General features: G+C 57.7%; 2 protein-coding genes across 2 annotated transcripts; both read left to right on the top strand.

Moving 5' to 3' along the window:
• The first annotated feature begins 100 nt into the window (after positions 1-100).
• On the top strand, positions 101-6,141 carry LOC102688201 (coiled-coil domain-containing protein 183). The gene is made up of 15 exons (XM_006640556.3): positions 101-439; positions 707-864; positions 1,265-1,386; positions 1,813-1,890; positions 2,507-2,674; positions 3,079-3,183; positions 3,363-3,485; positions 3,878-4,006; positions 4,082-4,142; positions 4,424-4,524; positions 4,693-4,853; positions 4,932-5,097; positions 5,531-5,653; positions 5,750-5,837; positions 5,940-6,141. Exons 2-15 carry the CDS (start codon positions 795-797, stop codon positions 6,071-6,073), a joined length of 1,629 nt encoding a protein of 542 aa, XP_006640619.2. The 5' UTR covers positions 101-439; positions 707-794; the 3' UTR covers positions 6,074-6,141.
• Positions 6,142-9,412: 3,271 nt separating this feature from the next.
• Positions 9,413-17,545, top strand: sapcd2 (suppressor APC domain containing 2). Its single transcript, XM_069183401.1, has 6 exons — positions 9,413-10,481; positions 13,014-13,147; positions 14,948-15,094; positions 15,239-15,340; positions 15,599-15,727; positions 15,920-17,545. Exons 1-6 carry the CDS (start codon positions 9,662-9,664, stop codon positions 16,046-16,048), a joined length of 1,461 nt encoding a protein of 486 aa, XP_069039502.1. The 5' UTR covers positions 9,413-9,661; the 3' UTR covers positions 16,049-17,545.
• Positions 17,546-20,225: the final 2,680 nt, after the last annotated feature.

Consider the following 20,225-nt stretch of genomic DNA (forward strand, 5'->3'; position numbering starts at 1 on the left):
TTTTTGGTGGTTGAGATAAATTATGTTTAATGTTTGTTAAAGTGTATCTCTCTTGGTTGAAATTACTGCACACACACCTGACAGCAGGCTGTTTGGTGATTTTTTGTGTTTTTTTCTCCTGTCAGCACAGATGTAAAACCTCAGACCGGCCTCTGAAGTCATTTGAGGCTGTAGTGTTGTTGAGATAGACATATAATTGAGAGGAAAGAGTCAATGACTCACACTGTGTGAAAGCTTAGACAGTGTGTGGGGAAGAGAATACTGGAGTAGAATCATGATGTCACAGACATTTGGGAGTCATGCTTTATGATGTCACGGCCACAACAGCAAGGTCAAAACTAGCCATCAGAAATTACAGCTGATCCTAAAGATTTAGCCTATACTCTGCTGTCTGTCTTTCTGGATTTTAATATTATGTGTATAAGTATTAATTCACAAGGTATGTTTTTTGTATCCTTTTCAAGGCACACAGGTTGCTTGAAGCAAAATTCCAACAATTGACATTGTAGGAATGTTTTTGCATGTTTTGTATATTTACAGTATACTTATTGCATTTTAATGTACTTTTCTATTTTGTTGCACCCCGATAAAATCATTATGCCAATATAAAATATCATGAGGTCAGTCAGTGATAAGCGATGCAACAATGGAAGCCTACTGTGAGTAGGCCGTGACATCACAGCTGTGCATTGTGATGTCATGACAGGTCAGAGGACGGAGCCTGTGGGTTATAGTGGAGTGAGGTAAGGAGGGATCAGTGTGCCACAGGAGAAGGAGAGATAGAGACAGACAAGATGATGGCAGGGAAGACACTGAGTCTGCAGCAGCAGATTGAAGAGCAACGAGCCAAGATCCAGCTGCTGGGTGAGAGAGCAACAGGCTAATAGATCCTGCCAGGGTTGTAGGTTTATCCTCCAAAAAATCTTTCCCTTTCTCATATCCCAGTCAGGAATCCTCAATGGATACTGAACATACTGACCACTGCACTGGCCTGGAGCCTCTGAGGACAGACAGATGCAGGACTCAGTCCAGATGCAGTGTTGCACTGCAGAGTGGTTATACACTGGTGTTTAAGATGGGCTCTGTCTGAATCTGGGTGCTGGGGTTTGCGCTGTGAAGAACAGAGAGCACACAGATCGTATCCCCATGCCCACTGCCACACTGTCGCCCAGCCTGGGGGTCCCTGCGGTGGGGGGGCGTGGCTGGCCTGGGGGTTCTGTGTGCTGATTGGCTGCTCCTGTGCTCCTGTGTCTGGGGTGTCCAGAGCACTTCCAGCTGGCGAACGTCCAGACCTCCCGGGACACCATCAGGAGGAACGCCAGGAGGATCCAGAGCCTCCGCGCGGAGAACCGGCAGAAATTCCGCCGGCTGGCGCAGGCGCAGCAGGTACGGAGCAGGGTGGATCTGAGCCGGCAGCCCCAGAAAAGGGCTTCGCTCCACACGGATACAGGAGCTGAGCCCCAGCTCCTCCAGTTACAGCTGCCCCAGGCTGGCCTGGGCGCGAGGAGCGTTAATTAGTCAGGGCGGGTCATTGTGGTCTGGGCATGGGGGAGGAGGGGTCCATAGCCACACAGTGAGGACCTGTTATTTATACCACTGTGCGCACGCACACAGACACACACACGCACACGGATACACACAGACACGCACACGCACAAGCACATAGATACATGTTTGCATTCCTGGAAAAGAAGACACCCGAAACAGTTCTGACACCTTCAGGCCTTTCAGAAAAGTCTACTTGGTCCATGAGAAAGTCTAGCAGTTGTAGCTGTTTGCAATGGATGATTCGTGTGTCTTTCTCGGAGCCAGGCGGACAGGGCAGTGATAGTGCAGGCCTGCCGGAGCAGGAAGAGGAGCAGGCTGTCCCTGCAGGGCGGCAGGCTGGAGGTACAGGGCTCTGTCTGGGGGGCAGTGTGCAGGCTGGGGTACACAGGGCTCTGTCTGGGGGTCAGTGTGCAGGCTGGGGTACACAGGGCTCTGTCTGGGGGGCAGTGTGCAGGCTGGGGTACACAGGGCTCTGTCTGGGGGGCAGTGTGCAGGCTGGGGTACACAGGGCTCTGTCTGGGGGGTCAGTGTGCAGGCTGGAGGTACAGGGCTCTGTCTGGGGGTCAGTGTGCAGGCTGGGGTACACAGGGCTCTGTCTGGGGGTCAGTGTGCAGGTTGGGGGGTCAGTGTGCAGGCTGGGGTACACAGGGCTCTGTCTGGGGGGTCAGTGTGCAGGCTGGAGGTACAGGGCTCTGTCTGGGGGTCAGTGTGCAGGCTGGGGTACACAGGGCTCTGTCTGGGGGTCAGAGTGCAGGCTGGGGTACACAGGGCTCTGTCTGGGGGGCAGTGTGCAGGCAGTGTGTGTGGGATAGTGTGTGAATACAGGGTCAGTTACAGAACTGATTCCTGGTGGAGAGTTAGGGGATCGGTACGTGGATCGCAGTGTGGTTGGTTGGACTGGTGACCATGCTGGTCTCCATGGGTGTATGTTCGAACCTGCGTCCTCACTGTCCGTTAGGATGTTCTGGAGCGCCTGAACAAGCAGCTGTATGGATTAGTAAACAAGTACAACGCCCAGAGCTTCCAGAGCCAGCAGAGGGAGCTTCAGCTGGGGCAGCTGAGGGAGAAGCTGCACACCCTCGACCTGCACTCCACCCCCGGCCCGGCTCTGCTGCAGGACATACAGGTGACCACTGGAGGGCGCTCTGCACACAGCGGAGGACTGGGGGAGCAGCTCATGTGACAGGAAAAACAGTGCACACATGCAGTGTATAATAGGGAAACAGAAGTCTCCCACTGCACAGCAGTCTGATTCACTCCAGGGTTTACTAGTTGCTGGGTCAATGCCGGAATCTATTCCTACCTCATTTTAAATGAGGTTCCCTTCAGATATCCAGATACCCGTAATTCTGTTTTCTTTTCTGCTTTGTCCTTTCAGTGAACAATACAGCCCTGCAGCTGATTAAACTAAGGTGTGCTCCAAACTGCTGTGTACGTGCAGTCTGGTCTGTTACTTTGAATAAAGACAAAAATAAGCACTGACTGGGAATCTGTTTTTCCTTCCTTGCGGGTTTTTTCCTCTTGGATCAGCGGGTTCGACAGCTGGAGAATAATATAGAGAAGATGAACATCAAGGTTGGGGCTGCAGAGAGGATCCAAGACATGTATGAGGACATAAAGGAGCACCTGCAGGGGGTGAGTGTGCTGCTGTCCCAGCACAGGGCACTGTGGTCACAGCACAGAGCACACAGTAACCCTGAGGAAGTGATTGTGAAGCAGAGAGAGAGATATCCACCACAGTGAAGTATAGATTGATCAGGGACCGGGTGATTCCTGGGCATTGTCTCCTGGCTCATTCGGTCTGCCTCTCTCAGGAGCTACGGGGGCTGCCCCAGACCCTGGAGGAGCTGCGGGCGGTGATCTGCGCTCGAGACACGGAGCTGGACCATGTGGCACAGATCTCCCAGCACGCCGTCACCACCGTCGAGGTCACCAAGGTCAGGGGCTCCAGGGGGCTGCGCTCACTGGCGCTGGGAGCACGGGCGGGTCTTGCTGATGTCTGTTCGGCGGGGCTCAGGGATCTGGAGGGAGTGCGTGTCAGACGGCAGTAACCCCTGCGCTCGTTCGTTTCGAATCTGCAGCAGCATCCAGCTCTGGAACATCGTCACCTCTTGCTTTCAGCACAAATGGAAGGAGAATCATTGTTGGTGTAATGAGTCTATTTAGTAACACTCTGGGCACTTAATAAATGACTGCGTAAGATTTTGAAATGCAGGGCAGTGAGACCTGCAGCTGTGAGAGTGGAATAGAGGGATTGCAGGTGTAACGCGTGCAGGCTGGATGCACTCTGCCGTACAGCGCAGCTGATGGTGCTCCATGTGTCCTGCAGAGGGAGCTGTGGCTGCTGGAGCAGCAGTTCCTGCAGGAGCGACAGGCTCGGGAGCAGGAGCTGGCGGAGAGGAAGGGCACCAGCCCTGTGGGGGGCAAGGGGCAACCCGGCGATCCGGGGCAGAGGCAGGTGAGAGGGGGGCCGAGGGGCCCGAGAGCGGCCGGCAGACAGGTGCGCAGCCTGACTTTGCTGTTGCTCTCGCAGGACAGGAAAGGCGTGAAGGGAGGCCTCCCTGTGGGACCTGACCCCAGCGCTGCGTCCCGAGGTGAGGGCCGCGCGCTGGCGCACAGCTCCACACGGGAACGATCCCGCCCACACAAGCCCGGCAGTGTGCAGGGCCTGACTCAGACGGTCAAGCAGAGGGCTGCACCAGGAGAACTGGGACACGTCTGTTTCGAACACCAAAAGACAACAGAAAGCATCCCACCTCGTCCTTCGCCCTCGTTCAGTTGTGTCTCAGTGCAGATGAATCTGTGCAGTGTGTGTGTCTCAGTACAGTGCATCTCAGTGTGTGTGTCTCAGTACAGTGCTGTGTTTTTGCTCCAGGTGGGCAGCTGCCTGTTCCCCAGGCCCCCAGAGAGCTTAGTGCCCGTCTGGCCACTGACATCGAGAGCCTGCGGGAAGCTCTGAGCTGCACCGACCTGCAGGTATAGCCGATCCTGCCTGTCCTCTCCCCTTCTCCCTGCTGTGCAACTGAAGCTTTCTTCACTGAATGAGTCAATTAACTAATCGGCTCGTCGATTCTTGAAAAACGTCCACTTGCGTGACACCAGCAGCCTCTAGACTGCACAGCCTGCCTCTCCCTGTGTGGGCAGGTGCTGGAGAGCCGCATCTTGAGCCAGCAGTCTCAGCAGGAGCACCTCCTGTCCTGGGTGCAGCAGTGCCAGGAGAAGGTGGAGGCCCACCGTGCCAGCTTGGCCAGTCTGGAGGTGCAGCACGCCCAGCTCAAGTTCAGCGCGGGGCCCAGCGCAGCGAGGTGGGTACAGAGCCGCAGGGGTGCTCGCTGGCCTCTCGTCTCGCTGGGACATGTGAACTGTGGCTCCTCCCCCTGCAGCTTCGAGCGGCTGAGGGCGGGGCTGGAGGCGGGGCTGGAGGGGCAGCGGGAGAGGTGTGGCCAGGGGGGCCCCCGGCTGGCTGTGGCCCAGGGGCTCCTGGAGGAGGCGGAGCAAGGCATCGACAACCTGCACTGCAAGCTGAGCTGCGTCGCCCTGCCCGGCAAGGTGAGGGCCGCGGCTCTACGCCCTGTGCTGTCCGAACCAGCTGCATTGTGCTGCTGGGATACATCGCACTGTACCAGATACCACTGGGATGCATTTGAATGGACTTCTGTGTATAGAGTACTACTGCTTTACAGTGTGATGCATAAATCATACTACTGTATAGTGTATAGTATAGAATATAGTATTGATACTGTAAAACCATATTAAACTGTTTGCCTTTGCAATGCACTGTACTGAATGCAACTCTGATATTTTAACACCTCTAAAATGCTGTGCTAATGGACTCTGCACTGTATGGTACGGTAATTGTGAACCTGCGCCACAGGGCTCTGTGCTGTACACTAACGCCCTCTACAGGCCGCTCAGCCCTGCTTGTTCACCCCCTCCTCTCTGCCCACACCTCTCACCTCCCCCTCTGGCTCCCCTGCTCCAGGAGGCCCAGGAAGATGCCGGTCTCGATGCCCAGCAGAAGCTGCAGCAGCTCCATGCCAAGCTTATGGCGCTGCAGGACCTTGTGGGCACCACAGTGATGCCAGGCAGCCAGGACACTGATAAGGTGCCGACCGCCCTGCTGAAGTCTAGCCCCCCCCAGAGCAGTCTGGGGTGTGTGAGGGACTGAAGCACTTACTCCTGCCCCCTCTGACTCCCTCAGCTGTGGGCGTTCCTGGAGCACAGCACCCTGGAGCAGCCCAGGACCTGCAGGCTACCCCTCCACGCGCTGTGCAGCTCCCTGTCCGAGGGTAGGGCTGCGTCCGCGGGGTCCGCGGGGTCCGCGGGCCGGTGGGCCGGTGGGCAGGGTTCCGCCACTGTGTGCTGACCTCCCGGCCCGCGGGACCTCTCAGACTCGTTCCAGTTCCTGAGCCCCGAGGAGGACTGCTCCCTGTCCCGCGACGAGATCAAGCGGCGGGGCAGGCAGCTCCTGGAGGAGCACAACCCGGCCAAGAAGAAGCCGCAGAAAGGGGCTCAGAAGAGGTAGAGGGGAGGGGGGAGTGAAGCCAAGACTCCCTCCAGGAATAAGCAATAAACAGAGGCGTTAACACCCTGCTCCGCTCCTGGGAGTCAGTACGGGGAGCGGTGTGTGTCTCCTGTGTGTGACACTGGGAGTCAGTACGGGAAGCGGTGTGTGTCTCCTGTGTGTGACACTGGGAGTCAGTAAGGGGAGCGGTGTGTGTCTCCTGTGTGTGACACTGGGAGTCAGTACGGGGAGCGGTGTGTGTCTCCTGTGTGTGACACTGGGAGTCAGTAAGGGGAGCGGTGTGTGTCTCCTGTGTGTGACACTGGGAGTCAGTGCGGGGAGCGGTGTGTGTCTCCTGTGTGTGACACTGGGAGTCAGTAAGGGGAGCGGTGTGTGTCTCCTGTGTGTGACACTGGGAGTCAGTAAGGGGAGCGGTGTGTGTCTCCTGTGTGTGACACTGGGAGTCAGTAAGGGGAGCGGTGTGTGTCTCCTGTGTGTGACACTGGGAGTCAGTAAGGGGAGCGGTGTGTGTCTCCTGTGTGTGACACTGGGAGTCAGTACGGGGAGTGGTGTGTGTCTCCTGTGTGTGACACTGGGAGTCAGTAAGGGGAGCGGTGTGTGTCTCCTGTGTGTGACACTGGGAGTCAGTAAGGGGAGCGGTGTGTGTCTCCTGTGTGTGACACTGGGAGTCAGTACGGGGAGTGGTGTGTGTCTCCTGTGTGTGACACTGGGAGTCAGTAAGGGGAGCGGTGTGTGTCTCCTGTGTGTGACACTGGGAGTCAGTACGGGGAGCGGTGTGTGTCTCCTGTGTGTGACACTGGGAGTCAGTAAGGGGAGCGGTGTGTGTCTCCTGTGTGTGACACTGGGAGTCAGTAAGGGGAGCGGTGTGTGTCTCCTGTGTGTGACACTGGGAGTCAGTGCGGGGAGCGGTGTGTGTCTCCTGTGTGTGACACTGGGAGTCAGTAAGGGGAGCGGTGTGTGTCTCCTGTGTGTGACACTGGGAGTCAGTAAGGGGAGCGGTGTGTGTCTCCTGTGTGTGACACTGGGAGTCAGTAAGGGGAGCGGTGTGTGTCTCCTGTGTGTGACACTGGGAGTCAGTACGGGGAGCGGTGTGTGTCTCCTGAATGAGACAGTAACTGTGTGAGTGCCTGTATGTGTTCCCACGCTGACAGAGCCAGGGCCCAGCAGCAGCCTGCTGCAGTTCATCTCTCATCCAGGCCAAAGCACCAGTGTGTATACAAGGGATTATCTGTGAACTGAGCCGTGTCCAGAGGAATTACAGCAAGAACACATCGTCTCCAAGCCCCTTCTGCACCGCAGATTAAAAGCCTGTTTTTACGGAAATGGATTAGAGATTAAACACAGCTGGAAGAGAGGCTGTGTGGCTCAGGCTCCCAGCGGGTGCTGGGTCATCGCTGGCTCAGAGTCACTGGACCACCTGGGGCACAGAGAGCTGCTGGGTGCCACACCTGGGGCAGCACTGCCCAGTTTCCCAATGGCTGTAGAGCCCACGGCCCAGGCCAGAGTCCACAGAGAGACAGCAAGCACAGCTGAAGTCCACCTGCTCATTAGGTCAGTGAACCAATTAATCAATTAACCGGAGCAGGTGTGCACTGAGCCTCCATTCCCACCGGAGCTCCAACATTTGGCCCCAACACACCATGAATCAGCCATGATCTTCATCCCTTTTGGCTGGGGGTGGGGGGGGATTTCTGTGGAGGAATTGCTCCGAGAAATCCGGGCTCATGGAACTGTTCTGTAGCACCGTTTCCTGAATTCTGCTCAGCAACAAAGTGGCTTGCAGAGGAAAACAAAAGAGCCTTTCAGTGTCCCTGGCTCTTCAGCCCACCTTCCCCTTATCCCACTGGGACAGCAGAGACCAAAGTCCCCCTCAGCCCCGCTGAGAAGAGCTTAAGCAGCCCAGCCTCCCTCCTCCTGATCCGCACGCTGGACGCCGTGCCAGGCCAGGGCAGTGGTTTTCCCCTCTCGCAGTGCTGGCGCTGTGGGCCACCCTGCTGTCCCAGAGCTCCCCACCACCGAGCGCTGGCTGAGATCTGCTGTCTGCCCCCCCGGGAGCTGTCAGATCACTCCTCCTCTCGGGAGAGAACGACAGATCACTCCTCCACTCAGGAGAGACTGACAGATCACTTCTCTGCTCAGGAGAGACTGACAGATCACTCCTGTCACTCGGGAGAGAACGACAGATCACTTCTCCGCTCAGGAGGAGAGAACGACAGATCACTCCTGTTGCTCAGGAGAGAACGACAGATCACTCCTGTCACTCGGGAGGAGATACAGACCCCGGGTGCCTGGCCGGAAGATGGGAGAAGGGGAATACAGTTGGAGGGAGGGAGCGCGTGGGAGGGAGAGAGATGAAAGCCACCAGAAAGGTTTGCATTAGAGCAGATTAGAGAGAAACAATCTGTAAATGTGTCCCCGAGTGCAGGGCTGTCTCCTGTGGGGGAGCACTGTGAGCCCTGACCCTGCCGGTGGGGATCAGACAGCAGGCCCTCCACCTGCAGCTCTGCCCTCCTCCCCACTGAGAGCTGGTGTGGGGGGAGCGGACTGGCGCCTCATCCAGCTGGTGGGGTGGAGGGGATCCCCATGACCTGTTAAGTGCTTTGAGTGCAGTGTCCAGGAAAGTGATATGTAAGTGTAAGCAATTATTATTATTATTATTATTATTATTATTATTAATTAAAAGCAATGGGTAAGTAACAGCCTAAAACCTTGTGTTCTTCGTTTAATTGATAATAGATTCTTCAATATGTAAGAGCCCCCAGTACCAGTCCTTTTCTTTAAAATGCAATCCAGATATATCCAGAATTACGGGTAATTTAAATGCACAAAAATAAAACACCCACGGATAAAAAAAAAACGCGAGTCTGACTGACTCTTGCTCCTCTGCGATGCTGGTCCCTGTTTTCGGACTGTCCTGCCCCAGTGTGTGTCGTGCAGTACCGGGCAGCAGAATTTGAAGTGCTGGCGGGGATTAATCACACATCTCGGGGTCCAAATTTACTGAAGACCAAGACACGGCAGACCCACCCGGGAAAGTGGATCTATTAGGGAGCTGCACTGCAGCCGAACTGCCCCCTGGGCCGAACCCGCGACCCCGGCCCCCCTCTCCTGCCTCCTGCACAAACTGCTCTGCTTGTGGAGAAGAGGAGCCGCTTTCAAACCCGGGGGGGAAGAGCGAACCCCCCAAAAATCAAACCGCTGTTTACTTTCCGCTCCCGCCAATCCGCGTGCGCCGCTCTCCGCCGGCGACCAATCCGGGGCCGGGCGCGTGACGGCAGCGGCGACGTCATCAGGGCGGTCCTGCTTCAAAAAAAGAGTCCGGGTTCGTCCCTGCAGCCGGAGAGAGAGCTAGGGGGGTTTGCAGAGGCGGGTCTGTCTTCCTGGCTACCGAGAAAGAAATAGGATCCGGAACTTTGCAACTGAAAATAAAAGGTGGGTAGGGGTTTCTTCCAACTCCGTGTGCCCGAGTTAGGATTGCGTGTAGTTTTAGAAAGCTGCCGTGAAGAGGCATTGATAATCTCCTCGGCTTCCTCGGTACGGGACCGGACTGGACCGGACCGGACCATCCCCGACGCGCCGGGCTGCTTCATGGCGCTGACCGCAGCCGACAGCACCTGCAAGCTGACGGGCCCGGTGGCGGCGTGCTCTCGGCTCGGCGGCGCCGGCGGACCGGGCAGCCTCGCCATGCAGCCCGCAGAGCCCGGCTTCTCCACGGACGGGCTGCCCAGAGCCTTCCTGCAGAGCCTGAGGACCTTGTTCGACATCCTGGACGACGACCGGCGGGGGTACGTGCACGTCTCGGAGATCGAGAGCCGCTGGCAGGGCGCCGACACCCGGGAGCTGCCCGGCGGCGTGCTGGAGTGTCTCCGCCGGGTCGCCCCGCCGCACGGCTGCCTGACTTTCGAGCGCTTCGTGGCCGGGCTGCGCTTCTCCCTGCTCAGCCCTGACGCCGACAGCCTCCGGCCCCAGCCCGGCGCCCAGCAGCCTCCCCCCAAACTCCAGCCCGGCCACCCGCTCTCGCAGCCGAGCTGCCGGGGCGCCGACAACGCGCCGCCGCCGCCGCCGGGGAAAGTCCGTCCTCTGGCGCCCAGTAACGGGGTCAACACGCAGCCCGGCCGGCCCAGACACCCCAAAGACCCGCATGGCGTGTACCCCCCGACCTGCGCGCCCCCCAAAGACCTGCCGGGCTACCCCGCCTCCGCGGCGGCCGCCCCGGGGGGGCCGGCCCGGTATGGAAAGGGGGCGCACGAGAAGACGGGACGGAGCCTAGAAAGGATCCCGGTTCTGCCCGAGAGCGGACCGTACCGCCCGGAGACCGGCAGAGCCAGCAAGCAGCAGCTCCACCAGCAGCAGAACCGGGTCAGGTCCATCGAGTCGCTGGCGCTGGAGTCCCCCCAGCTTCAGAAAGGTGAGAGTACTGTGCTGTGACTCGAGGGGGTGCGGGCAGAGCTGTGCTTCGGACGGGGGGGCAGCCTGGCTGTGAGGGTCGGTGCCCCGGCCGCAGTCCCGGTGCCCTCCTGGCAGCTCTGCCCGCGCTGGAGTGTCCCGAGAGCCGGGGCTCCGCGGTAAGAGGATAGAGGGGTTATTAACGGGGCTGGCAGGCCAGAAGGATCAGTGCTGCTGCCAAAGCAGAGACGCTGCGTGACACTGCGCACACACACATACCACACTCTTACACACTGCACACACACACACACATACCACACTCTTACACACTGCACACACTGCTCCCCTCGCTTGCCCATGCTGGCAGAGCATGGCACAGTCACGCTGCGGTCCGCCCAGTACCACCGCCCGGCTCCGGTCCGGCGGGCCCGTGTGAGCTCTCTGTGCCCGGCTCCGGTCCGGCGGGCCCGTGTGAGCTCTCTGTGCCCGGCTCCGGTCCGGCGGGCCCGTGTGAGCTCCAGGGTCCACGCCGCCATCGCCGCTCAGCGCTGAGATGCTCCTGACAGCTCTGCGGTGTCTGGGAGGGGGGCCGCGGAGACAGAGGATGTCGCTGGGATGATGTGATGCCCTGATACACCGCAGAGCCTGTCCCACAGACGCACAGTCTGAGCTCCCTCGGTGTTCACTCCTCGGACTCTGGGAGACTGGGAGGTTCTGGCCCGGCGGCTGCACACGGAGCTGTGGGTGCCGGTCATCAGTCAGCCACGGCGCCGGGCGGAGGCCAGTGGTGCTGATGCCCAGCTTGACGTCTGACCGGCAGGGCGGGGCGCGGGGAGGTTGGGGAACATCCTGGGGTGATGTGGGACACGCGGGGTGTCCCCTGGGGGGCCAGGAGCTGTCGGAGGTCAGGAGTGCGCTGCAGGGGAGGGGCCGTCCTGTGTTGAGACTGTCGGACCGCGGCGGTATCGGTGTCTTGCGTGAGCCCCCTCTCTCCTGGCCTGCGGGGGAGCCCTGCTGTGCTGTGACGGGGGCGTGTGGGGACACGCGGAGGGCTGGGATGTGGGCCGAGTTGCTCGGCGCTCTGAAGGCTGTCGGAGCAGGTCCACAGGGCTGGGGCGCAAACCGGAGTTTCTGGGAACATCCGGGGTCGCTGTCCTCCCGGTTGTCCGGGTGGGCGTGTGCAGGTGAGGGGTGCTCATCTTGTGCGGCTTCAGAAAGTTTTGTGATGCCCCCCCAGACCCCTGCAAGTACAAGCCGCCCGAATAATCAGTAAAGCTGTGTTTTTTCGATTGATTAAATTTTGCGGTTCATTACAGTAATCAGCCATCATGACAGCCCTTTGATGCTGCTGCTTTTCTCCCAGAAGATTTTCATTTGGCGCTGATTTGTGCTGCTCAGGCAGTGCTGGAGCAGTGCGAGGGAGGTACCTGCTCAGGGGAACAGCGCTGAGCCCTCGGATCCCCGATCGCTCGTCATTATTACAGGCGCTGTTCCAAGACCGGACTCATCCAGCAAGGATGATAGCAGTCAGCCTGACAGTGCAGCATGAGTGTGTGTAATCGTGTGTGGAGGGGCTGCAGTGTGTGTGCGCTCATCGTGTGTGCGTGCGGAGGGGCTGCGGTGTGTGTGTGGTGTGTGTGTGCGCGCGGAGGGGCTGCGGTGTGTGTGTGGTGTGTGTGTGCGCGCAGAGGGGCTGCGGTGTGTGTGTGTGGTGTGTGTGTGCGCGCAGAGGGGCTGCGGTGTGTGTGTGTGTCTGAGCAGTGTGTGTGCGGAGGGGCTGCAGTGTGTGTGTGTCTGAGCAGTGTGTGTGCGGAGGGGCTGCGGTGTGTGTGGTGTGCAGTGTGTGCGCGCGCAGGGGGGCTGCAGTGTGTGTCCCAGCAGCAGGCTGTGTGTTTAACGGACCCCTTGCTGTTTACAAAGCAATAAGCCCCTCGGGCTGTTTGAACTGTGGAGCTGCCAATTAATAAACTTGAACAGCCTGGTGAGGCCTTTGATGGCCTATCTGAGGGCAGCTGGTAGAGGGTGAGCTAGACTACCGTACTGCTCAGGTGTGTGATTGATCCCGATGAGTGTTCCCAGACTACAGCACAGCTCCCTCAGATACTCTTCTCCAGCCCCTCTGCCCTTCCCACCAGACCACACTGCTGTCCTCTGTCTCACGGTACCCTTGACTCTTTTGTATACAGAATCCCCCTGTTTTTATAGTCCAGTAACTTGGGGTTATACACATCTAGTGTCAGCAGAATTTCCAGTTCTTTTAATTTTGCAGTTTATTTCCGCTGTTTTTCTAGATCTCCCTTTCAAAATAAGCTGTTTTCCCCCAGTGTCGGAGTACTGTCTTCACAGGAGTGCTGCTGGAGCTGTCTGATGGCCGTTGCCAGCTGGCTCCCTCTAGTGGTAATGCTGTGTACCGGCAGAGCTCCTTGCTCAGGCCCTGTCCAGCCAGTCTCTGCTGGTTTGGTCACTCAGCTGTTCCTCCTGCCCAGCCCCTGCGCCCATGTGAGGTGGGCCGGGCGGAGCCACTGACTGCGCCCTCTTCCTTCTTCCTGCGCAGGCAGCGCGGAGGGCGGGGTGCTGCCGCGGTCACAGAGCGAGACCGCGACGGGATTGGCTGGAGCACGCCGGCATGGGCGGAGCCGCGACGAGCAGCGGCGGCACACCATCACCAGCGGCGTGGATTATGGCATGGTACGCCAGCGGGCCCGGCGTGCGCGGGGCGGGTGCGCGTGTGCGTGTGGCTGTGGCGCGCGAGGAAGTCTGGGCTCTCGTTGCGACTCGGCAGCGCAGGAGCGTGAGCTCTGTACAGCAGGCCGGGCCTGTCCACAGCTGGACAAGCGTCACGAGCCCCTGCCCTCTCCTGGACACCCTGGCCTGCCTGTCTGTTCCCTGACTCTCCGTTCACCCAGGTCCATCTCGCCCCCCCCTCTCTCTGGCCAGTCACCCCTCTTGCTCTTGCAGCTGATACCCACAATGCAGCTCGGAGCTGCACGGTGCAGAGTCAGCCCTGCCCTGTACCCCTGCCTCGCCCCCCTCCCCCTCCCCCCGCGCCTCTCGCCCTCTGCCTGAGTGCTCACTCCCTCCCCAGCTCTGCTGTCCTCTCTCCCTGTCCCGGTCAGTGTGCGTCTCTCCGCTGCGCGTGGTGTGTGGCTCCTCTCTGTCTCCTCCAGTCGAGCTCTGTCGTCAAGGCGACCCCCCCCCTCCCCCCGCGTCTTTCTTTCCCCCTCATTCACCTCTTCCCTGGTTACCGTCGTCATGGTAACCAGCAGAGCTGGACGCAGGGGCCTGGAAGCAGGGGTCTCGCCTGGCAGGCTCAGCCCGGCTTGGACAGCTGTGTGGGCAGCCTACACCACTGTCTTCATTCCCCTGAGCAGCAGCCTCTACAGCACCAAGGCCCTGCAGTTCTTCCTGTGGGTGAGTGGCGGCCGGGGGGGAGGACAGATTGGGCGAGGGTGAGAGGAGAGGACGGGGAGGGAGAGAGAGTTAATTAAGAGCTGAGATGTGATGGGATCTGGCAGCCGCAGAGTTCCTGGGGGCAGGGAGAGCGCCCGAGTGTCCGGGACTCGCGCGCCGCGGTTTCTGTGCTCGCTCTCCGTCACGCCACGTCTCTGCAAGCTGACCGCCGGCCGGCCCTGTTCGCCTGCTGAGACAGTGAAGCCGTGAACTGGGAAACGAGGCTGGGGCCGCCTCTCACTGCTCATCCCAGCTGCTGAGAGCGTGTGCGTGTGCGTGTGCGTGTGCGTGTGCGTGTGCGTGTGCGTGTGCGTGTGCGTGTGCGTGTGCGTGTGCGTGTGGCAGCTGAACGGGACACCTCAACCGTGTTCTTCTCGTGTGCGTCACTCACAGCTAACAGTAACAACTACAATCTTTAAAATCATTCTTAAGTTTCTTCAATAAGATATTTTTGCTGAATGGGATCTGGTGTTGGCACGGTGACTGTTAAAGGGAGACGCGTCGTTCTAAATCAAAAGCAGGTGTGTGTTATTCCGGGACTGGGAGAATGTTCTTTTCCTTGTTCGCCGGCTGGTTTATCCGGAGGTCTGGGGATCGAGAGAGTGAGGGCTGTGCTGCCGAGTGCTGCCCTGGCTCTGACCTCTGTGTTCCAAATCCCCATTGTCCGTCGGCTGATCCCTGGACACCCTGACCGCATCCCTCTGGCATGTCCGCGGCTGGGCCAGAGGGCTGCGGGACGAGGCACAGTGCAGCACGCAGCCCTGCCAGATAAAAATGAGCCCTCCACCAACCATCATGGAGTTGTACAGTCTTGCAGTGGACTAGGGCAACCTTCTGTGTCCCCTGCGAGACTGTGTACCAGGCCCTGCAACATGTGCAGAACCCAGGTGGAGCAGCCTGAGCGTGCTCCATTTGTGGTGTGTATTGTGTAGAGGGGTCTAGGGCGGTGCAGACTGCCTCTGGGTTACCCCAGCTTATCTGCGCTGGCCTCAGCTGGTGTTTTAACTCCAGCAGTAATCTCTCCCCTCTGTCTCCCAGCTGAAGCAGATGAAGGAGCTGGAGCAGGAGAAGGACTCCCTGCTGGCGGGCCTGGAGCTGCTGGAGCGAGCCCGGGACTGGTACCAGCAGCAGATCCACAGCGTGACCGAGAGACAGAGACTCGTAGGGCAGAGCGCCCACAGCACGGTCAGGCTCCTCCCTCCTCGGTCCCCTGGCTCCTCCCTCCTCTGTCATCTGACCCCTCCCCCTACCCTGACTCCTCCTCCTCTGTCCCCTGGCCCCTCCCCCTGCCCCTGCACTCACTCTTGCCCCCTGGTCTCTCTCCCTCAGGAGTTCCTCGCGGAGTCCGGTCAGAGCCGCCTCGGTGTGCTGCTGCCCAGGCTGCAGGAGGTGACCCGCTGCCTCGGCGAGCTCCTGTCCTGTCCAGCAGGGGTCAGTATTCGCTGAAGCCTTCATCCAGAGCCACTTGATTTCCAACCCTTAGTGAACTACGAGCTTTTCAGTCTTTGCAGTTTGCAGTCAGACAGGTGTCGGGTTCGTAATGGTCTTTATGAAGATTTGAGTTTTCCTATTTTCCATTGCTTCTTAGGTTCTTCCAGTGTCTGTATTAGAAATAATACAGATGTAAAAGAGTACTTAAAATTTTTGTTCTGACCCTCTCTCTCTCTCCCACTTCTTCACCGTCGGCAGCCCTTCTCCTTGTCCCCGAGCACGCTGGCGCCCTCTGGCTCCTCGAACCCGCAGCACGGCCCCCCTAACCTGCCCCACCCCCAGCAGGCGGTACAGAGGCTGAAGGATCAGAATCGGCTGCTGACCAAGGTGAGCATCGCCACAGTACTGACTCCAGCCACCGGGGGGTGCCGTTACAAAGTATTTGTACAGCACGGCGTCTCGTTGATGCTGGTAGCTCACGCGTCCCACTGCTATAGGAGCTGTCCTCGGGAAGCTTGGGACTGCAGGGCTCCCTGTCCGTGTGCCCCCCGTGTGACCCGGGCTGCCCCTCTCTCCCAGGAGGTGACGGAGAAGAGCGAGAGGATCACTCAGCTGGAGCAGGAGAAGTCCGCCCTGATCAAGCAGCTCTTCGAGGCGCGGGCTCGCGGCAGCCAGGAGGGGGGCGCGCTGGACTCCACCTTCATCTGACACCCTTGACCACTCCGGCCGCGGCGTCCGGCTGACCTTGTACAGTGCGTGTCGGGACGGGGCCCCTGTGTGCCCGGACCGCTCTGCAGTCATGTGTGTTTTCTTTTTGCTCTTTGTTCCCTGGTAATAATCCATAACAAAAGTGACTGAGCGTGTGGGAGCATCTCGTGTGACTGTCTGAGGGCGCGAGAGTGTCCGAGCACCTGTGTGTGTGTGTATGAGTGTGTCTGTGTGTGTGAGTCTCTCTGAGTGTGCAAGAGTGTCTGAGTGTCTGTAAGCGAGTGTGTCTCTGAGTGTCCGAGTGTCTGTGAGCGACTGTGTCTCCGAGTGTGCGAGTGTCTGTGAGTATCTCTCCGAGTGTGCGAGTGTCTGTGAGCGAGTGTGTCTCTGAGTGTGCGAGTGTGTCTCTGAGTGTGCGAGTGTGTCTCTGAGTGTGCGAGTGTGTCTCTTGAGTGTGCGAGTGTCTGTGAGTATCTCTCCGAGTGTGCGAGTGTGTCTCGGAGTGTGCGAGAGTGCCCAGCCCACGCTCTGCTGCTATTGAACTGCACCCCTCCCCATCTCCGACAGGCTTCCTCCTCCTCCTCCTCCTCCTCCTCCCTGCCTGCCGGGATGCCAAAATGATCCTTCATAAGATCCGCTAAGGGATTTATTTTTTCTGTGTTAGAAGGCACCCCATGCCTAGGTGTATATTCTTGACGTAATATTCGTTCTTATTTGACCGTCTGGGAGTTGTGCTTGGCTGCCTCCTGTGTCCTCGAGCTGCTGGAGGGTGTGGAGCGGGTCAGAGCCCACAGGGTGGTCAGCTGGGCCACTGCTGGACTCTCCCAGTGTCTGCTTGGGGGTCCAGGGGGCCAGATCCAGCAGGAGCGGAAACCGAAACGGATTCATGTGTTTACAAGGTGGCACTCAGCAGTCCCAGGGCATGACCCGAGGAGAAACTGGCCGCACAGTGGTCATCGGTCAGCACGGAGGACACTCCTGCACGCTGCTCTGCTAAACGGGCAGCTGGCTGACCTATCGGTCTGCTGCAGTTCACCTGTTCGGCAGTAAAAGTCAGTGTGCAAAGAGGAGTCTCACTCGTACAGCAGTAAATTACCTGATCTTGGTCATCAAGTGAGTCTGCAAAGTGTGTTATCTCCAAGAAGTAAAGGAGTTGTTGAGCTTCTTGATCCTTGAACTGCAGGTGAAGAATGAATTGGCCCTCATAGTGATGTCTTATAGCTCAGGAGTCGGAGGCTGCAGGTGCAGAGCTGTGCAGGAGCTTCCTTCGCTGAGGATCTCGCCTGCTGGGTGGTGCGTTCTCTAATGAGCTGCTTTGGAGGGTGATGGGATAGGTGTGGGCTGGGCCTGTGGGGCTGGGGCTGGGGGCGTGTCCTCCGCTCTCTGGTCCCGCCTCTTTCCCCTGTATGAAAACTCTTATTGGTTGGGTTGTAAATAAAAACAAATAAAACAGTTTGAGAGGAAAATCTGAAATTTTACACGATACCCACTTTTCCCGTTGCATTTACATTCACGACTTCAGCTGTTGGTCTGTAGCTTTTTTTCTAACTATGTCCTTTGAATACCGTGTGTAACTCTGGCCCGTACAGCTTCTGAGACCCTCGGTTCCTCCAGGTGAGTTTCGTTCTGTAGTTCTGTTACGGCTCCATATAACTCTCATTTCCGAGTGCTGTTTTCCTACTAAAGACTGGAGCCTTTCAGCAGGGACGGGTTTTTCAGTCCAGTGATACATTTTTTTCCAACATGTTAATTTTTCAGATTAATTTCCTCGCTCTATTCTCTAGCTGTCTCACAGCGGTGTGGTGAAAACGCTCCCTGCCGGTTTGCGGCACTTAAACTGGGCGAGATGTAGTTCACATGTTTCACCACAAGGGGGAGGAGGTAGAACTGCATAGAGCAGTCAGTGGTGTGCTCATTCTTTGTCCATACCTAAGATCTTAAAAATCCCTTTACTTACAATAAAATTATATATAATAACAATGATTTGATTTATAATGCACATTTCAAAAATTGGTTTTAAAGTGCAGACCAGAGGGAGGGCTGTTAGAGGTGTTGGAGAGCCTGAATGTGCTGCTTGTTGCTGTATTTCACTGGCCCTTTCTGAGTGGGGAGTGTGGGACTGCTGGCAGGAGCCACTGGGATCTTGCAGTCAGCAGGATGGGGAGAGGCGCCAGGAGCACTGCCAGACAGGAGAGACTCCGCAGGTGACCGGCTCGAGTGAGGAGGGCTCCACGCACAGCACAGAGCTAGCCGGTCAGACTGGACCCAGCAGTCAGGTCTCAGCGTGACGCTGGACACCGAGCTGTGATCCTGGGCTCACACCTGCACACTGACACACACCACACAACTATACACACTGACCACATACTGTACACACACACCACACAACTATACACACTGACCACATACACACACACACACACCACACAACTATACACACTGACCACATACTGTACACACACACCACACAACTATACACACTGACCACATACACACACACACACACACACACACACACCACACAACTATACACACAGACCACATACTGTACACACACACCACACAACTATACACACTGACCACATACACACACACACCACACAACTATACACACTGACCACATACACACACACACACACCACACAACTATACACACAGACCACATACTGTACACACTGACCACATACTGTACAGACACACAACACAACTATACACACTGACCACATACACACACACAAATCAAAAAGACCTTAAGAGCTCTTACATACGTTCATTCTGTATTTCCTGTTTTATACTACTATTTTGCTTATTTACTTGTTGTCCCTGATCACACCTGTTTCTTTGTGAAGGTGTGACCGTGCACACCCCACCCAGCGAGAACACACACCCTGGCCCACACACACCCTGCCCCACACACACCCTGGCTGCGGGCCACGCCATGCGGGTTCTGCAGAGGCAGTGCTGGATCAGTCAGTCCTCCAGCTGTCCGGGTGCCTGTGTCCTCTGGGGTGAACTGTTCCAGAGAACAGCAGCCAGGCTTGTCCCAATACGCCCAGGGTGGCTGTAATACGAGAAACGCACATTCTCAGAGAATGTGTGCCTACAACCTTGGTGCAGCGTGTCCCTGAGAGTGGAGCCGCACCAAAGAGCAGAGAGTATCTCTTACATAGCAGCAGAGCTCCCTTGCTCTGCCCTCTGAGCCAGCCTGACTGGGCACAGAACTAACCTGGCAACACGCAAACCAGGCTCTTCGTCCAGCAGGCCCTGGGGTTTCTCCCCACACCCCCCCGATGAGACACTTCCCACAGAAGAGCTCTGCGCTCACCGACGCTGATGAGACACTGCTCACAGAAGAGCTCTGCGCTCACCGACGCTGATGAGACACTGCTCACAGAAGAGCTCTGCGCTCACCGACGCTGATGAGACGCTGCTCACAGCAGAGCTCTGCGCTCACACCCCCTGCCAGAGACACTGCTCACAGAAGAGCTCTGCGCACACCTCTCCCTTCTACCACACTCGGGGTCAGGGAACTTGATTTCTAAAGTCAAAGGTGATGTATCACGGTGTTAGCAAAGCAATAATGAGCAAAAACGATTCCTGTGAAACCCTGTTATTTGCAGGGCCCAGTCATGAGTGGTGATCTTGACCTGCTTTGCTGGCTGTCTTGCGTTTCCTCCACAGAGGCGCTGGCAGGTCTCCTGACAGTCTGGTTGCACAACAAGGTAATGAGTGACAGCAGTGAGTGACCACTCTCCATGCGGGAAGTTGGAATTCCGAGGAATTCCGAGGAGCAGTGTCTGTGTTCCAGCTAAGTCCAGGCCCACTCCGTGTCTGCTCCCACGGATGGGTGGGGCTGCTGTCACTATGACAGGTCGAGAGGGGCGAGAGGAGCAGAGAGCCCACCAGAGAAGGAAGACAGGAAGGTCAGGCACTGCGAGGCTGGCAGGGAACTCACAGCACTGGAATCGGGGCCGACTGCAGGTGAAGATCACGGAGCTGAAGCATCTCGCAAAGGCAGGGTCCTAGAGCAGGCGGGGAACTGCACTGCTCCAGGAAGCCTTAGTGTCAGAGCACTGGTCCAGCCCTTGAAAGCAATCCCAGTCCTAGCCATCTCAAACCCCAGCGCCAGGTCTTAACCATGCACTTCAACTTCACATCTCTCCTCTCACCACCTCTC

Source organism: Lepisosteus oculatus, chromosome 24 (assembly GCF_040954835.1).
Source record: "Lepisosteus oculatus isolate fLepOcu1 chromosome 24, fLepOcu1.hap2, whole genome shotgun sequence".
Lineage (NCBI taxonomy): Eukaryota > Metazoa > Chordata > Actinopteri > Semionotiformes > Lepisosteidae > Lepisosteus > Lepisosteus oculatus.